This window comes from Neopelma chrysocephalum, unplaced genomic scaffold, assembly GCF_003984885.1.
Source record: "Neopelma chrysocephalum unplaced genomic scaffold, ASM398488v2 Primary Assembly neopelma1_233, whole genome shotgun sequence".
Classification (NCBI taxonomy): Eukaryota; Metazoa; Chordata; class Aves; order Passeriformes; family Pipridae; genus Neopelma; species Neopelma chrysocephalum.
In genome coordinates, this window is record NW_020897895.1 from 33294 (window position 1) to 36969 (window position 3676).

The 3676-nt window shown below is 67.3% G+C and overlaps 1 protein-coding gene across 1 annotated transcript; it reads left to right on the forward strand.

Annotated features, from left to right (window-relative positions):
- Window positions 1–1474: 1474 nt before the first annotated feature.
- Window positions 1475–3042, forward strand: RPS26 (ribosomal protein S26). The gene is made up of 4 exons (XM_027703528.1): window positions 1475–1606; window positions 2092–2269; window positions 2731–2861; window positions 2941–3042. Exons 1-4 carry the CDS (start codon window positions 1604–1606, stop codon window positions 2974–2976), a joined length of 348 nt encoding a protein of 115 aa, XP_027559329.1. The 5' UTR covers window positions 1475–1603; the 3' UTR covers window positions 2977–3042.
- Window positions 3043–3676: the final 634 nt, after the last annotated feature.

The following is a 3676-nucleotide window of genomic DNA, read 5'->3' on the forward strand; positions in this document are numbered from 1 at the left end:
CCCCCCCCCCCCCCCCCCCCCGGCCCAGGATGCATAAAAAGGCCCCTCCCGAGGGCGAAACCAAAGCTGTTCCTTTGTACGGACACACAGACACACCTCAGGGCGGCCCCGCCCGCTGCCCCTCCCGCCTCTCTCGGGGACATTATCCCGTTTTTTGGGGATTTTATCCCTTGTTCTCCCCCTCCTTTCTGCTCTCCGTGACGGCCTCTGGTGGCGGGGGGAGGTGGGGGGCGGCTGAAGGAGGGGGGTCCCCCCGTTCCCAGCCGCCCATAACGGGGTGCCCACGGCACCCCTTCCCCCCCCAGCACCCAAACCAACCCAAAAAAGGGGTTTTTGAATCCAAATCTGCCGTTTCCAGCCCCTCTTGGGTTGGTTGGTTGTTTTTTTTCCCCCCCCCTTTCCGTTTTCTTTTTTTTCCCCCCCTGTCGGAGTCTGAAACAAAACTGTAGGAATTTTGTAAAACCTCCAGGTCGCTTTATCCCTGTAAATATCTATTTTTTAATCCGATGGATGAAGAACAAACGAGGATGTGCAATACCCCGCCTCCCCCAGGAGTTTTTTGGTTGTCTCTCGTTAATGGATTCGCTGTTGTCTTTGCTTTGCCCTTTTTTGTGAGGTTTTGACTCGCGTCTCGCCACCCCCTGCCCCCCCCCCGCCCCCCACCCCCCCCCAGGAGCTTTTGTATCTGTAAAATATTGTAATTAATGATTTGTGTAACGAGATCTACTGTAAGTTTTGTACTGTACTGGCTGAGGGTCTGTTATAAATAAACCGGAGTAATTTAATGCCCCCCCCGGTTCCCTGATGTGGGGGGGTCGGTGGGGACCCCACAGGGGTTTGGGTGCTTGAGGGACACTGGGGACCCCCAGGAATGGTGGGGGGGATGACACTGGGGACATCCAGGGCTGGGGGGTGGCACATCACTGAGGACCCCCCAGGGACGCGGGGGGAGGACACTGGGGGTCTGCTGGAGGAGTTTGGGGTGGTGACAGGACAGAGGGGACCCCCAGAGATGGGGGGAGGACACTGGGGTCCTCCTCTGGGGGTTTGCGATGGTGACGGGACAGTGGGGGCCCTGGGGGGGGGACGACACAGGGGATACTGGGGACCCCCCAGGGATGAGGTGAGGACACTGGGGGTCCCACCAGGGCCCCCCCAGGGATGAGGTGAGGACACTGGGGGTCCCACCGTAGGGGTGGGGCAGGCGGGGCCCCCCCAGGGGATGGGAGGACCCCCCAGGACCCCCCAACCCCCCGGACTCCATTTCCCGGCGGCCCCCGCGGCGGCGGGGCCGATGACGTCACCCAGCGCGCGAATTCGCCTTACACCTCGCGGTCAGCGGATCCCTCCGCCGCCCCGAGCGAGGAGAAATAGTCCCCGTCCCGGTTTTCCCCCTCCCTCTCCGCCGCCCCCCCCTATCCTTCCGCCGCCCGGCGCCACCTCTGCCCGTCCCGGTGCCTCGGGCGCAGCCCCTGCGAGGCCGCCGGGGGGGAGCCACGACGGGCCGGGGCGGCGGCGGCGGCGGCGCTTCCGGGCGGAGGGAGCGGATATAAGGGCAGCGGTGCCATGGCCGCGCCTCTTCCGGCGCCCCCTCAGAGCCGCCATGGTGAGCGCGGCGTGGCCGGGGGCGCCTCGAGGGGCTTTGGGGCACCCCGGGGGCGGCGCGGGGCACGCGTGGGGCAGGGGGGACTGAGAGAAACCTTCGCGGGGGCTTCGGGAGCGCGGGGGGGGCGTGGGAGGCACAGGGGGGTGGGGGGGAGCGCGGGGAAGCCCATAGTGGGCAGGGGGCGCTGGGGGGAGTGGATGGGGCAGGGGATGGGGGGGCGGAAGGAAACCCCAGGGCCTGTGAGGGGCTGTGGGGGGCATCAGGGGGGGCTGTGGGGATGGATGGGGCCCGTATGGGCAGGGAGGCTGAAGGGATTTGTGGGGGGGGGCGTAGGGGAATGGTGGCGGGTGTTACGGGGTTGGGGGCCTGGAGCGGGTTTTGGGGCTCAGGGGGGCTCGGGTGGGTTTTGGGGCTCAGGGGGGCTGGGGTGGGTTCTGGGGCTCGAGGCGGTCCCGGGGCTCACCCTCGGCCCTTCTCCCGGGCAGACGAAGAAGAGGAGGAACAACGGGCGGGCGAAGAAGGGCCGCGGGCATGTGCAGCCCATCCGCTGCACCAACTGCGCCCGCTGCGTCCCCAAGGACAAGGCCATCAAGAAGTTCGTCATCAGGAACATCGTGGAGGCCGCGGCCGTCAGGGACATCTCGGAGGCCAGTGTGTTCGACTGTGAGTTGGGGGGGGCCTCTGCCCCGCCTAAGACCACCCCACCCTGCTGCCTCTGCCACCCCAAATCCAGCCCATCCCGCCCCGCTCCATCACCCCCAAAACTGCCCACCCTGCTGCCTCTGCCGCCCCAAAGCCAGCTCATCCTGCTCCCTTTGCCCACTCTAACTGAGCATACCCTGCCTAGGTGAGGCTGGCACCCAAAACCAGCCCACCCTCTGCTCCATCACCCCAAAACCAGCCCACCCCCCTGCTCCACTACCCCAAAACCAGCCCACCCCTCTGTTCCACCACCCCAAAACCAGCCCACCCCCTGCTCCATCACCCCCAAAACAGCCCACCCCCCTGCTCCACCACCCCAAAACCAGCCCACCCTGCTCCCTCTGCCCACGCTGCCTGGGGAGGAGGGCTCGGGGCTGTGCCCTGGGGGTCTCAGGGGGCTCAGATCCCCCGTGCCCCCCCAGCCTACGTGCTGCCCAAGCTGTACGTGAAGCTGCACTACTGCGTGAGCTGCGCCATCCACAGCAAGGTCGTCCGGAACCGCTCCCGGGAGGCCCGAAAGGACCGAACACCCCCGCCCCGCTTCCGCCCCGCTGTACGTACGGGGGGGGCCTGGGGGGGCCCGGGGGTCTGTGCCCCCCCAGGGCCCCTAATGCTGATCTCTCTCTCCACAGGGTGCAGCCCCCCGGCCGCCCCCCAAGCCCATGTGAGGAGACTCTGCCCGAACGTGGCCCTGGGACCCCCAAGCTCAGACTCAATAAAGGGTCCTGCTCCGAGCCCGGCTCTGTGTTTTTTGGGGGGGGGCTCTGGGAATTGGTGGGGGGGTGGGAGGTGTTTGGGGCTTCCTGAGGGGGTCCCACATCCCTTCTTATGGGGGGCCCTGGGCTCACCCCGTGTGGGGAGGTGGGAGCTGCTCTGACTCTGGCTCTGTGTTTCTTGGGGGGCTGAGGAATGGAGGGAGGGAGGGGGAGTTGGGGCTTCTGGAGGGGTTCCCAGCCCCCTTCTCGTGGGGGGGCCCTGGGGTCACCCCATTTGGGGGGGGGTTGCTGGGGGTTGCTCTGCCCACTGGTGCTGTCCAGGTGTGTTTGGGGGACACCTGGGGGGTGTCCCCTCCCCGGGGTGGGTGAGGGGGGGCATCCTCCCCCTGCATGAGTCAGATTGGGGGGGCTGTCCCTGGACTGTGGCCCCAAATGTGGGGAGGGGGACTGTGGGGGTCCCAAATCCTGCCCAGGGCCCGGACCTGCTCTGACACCCCCACCTGCCTCCCCGGGTGTCCAGACCCCCCCACCCCGTGTTCTGGGGGTGTCCAGTGGGGCCAGGCTGTGGGCGGTGTGAATGGAGTTGGGGGCACACCGGGGGCTCAGGGGGGGCTGCGGCGGGGTCAGATTGTGCCCCGGGACCCGGGGGGGG

Excerpts from the sequence above, each read along its gene's own strand:
- RPS26 (XM_027703528.1), top strand. Across the intron at positions 2,270-2,730 it reads GGAGGCCAGTGTGTTCGACT|CCTACGTGCTGCCCAAGCTG; the intron begins GTGAGTTGGGGG and ends GTGCCCCCCCAG. Across the intron at positions 2,862-2,940 it reads CGCCCCGCTTCCGCCCCGCT|GGTGCAGCCCCCCGGCCGCC; the intron begins GTACGTACGGGG and ends CTCTCTCCACAG.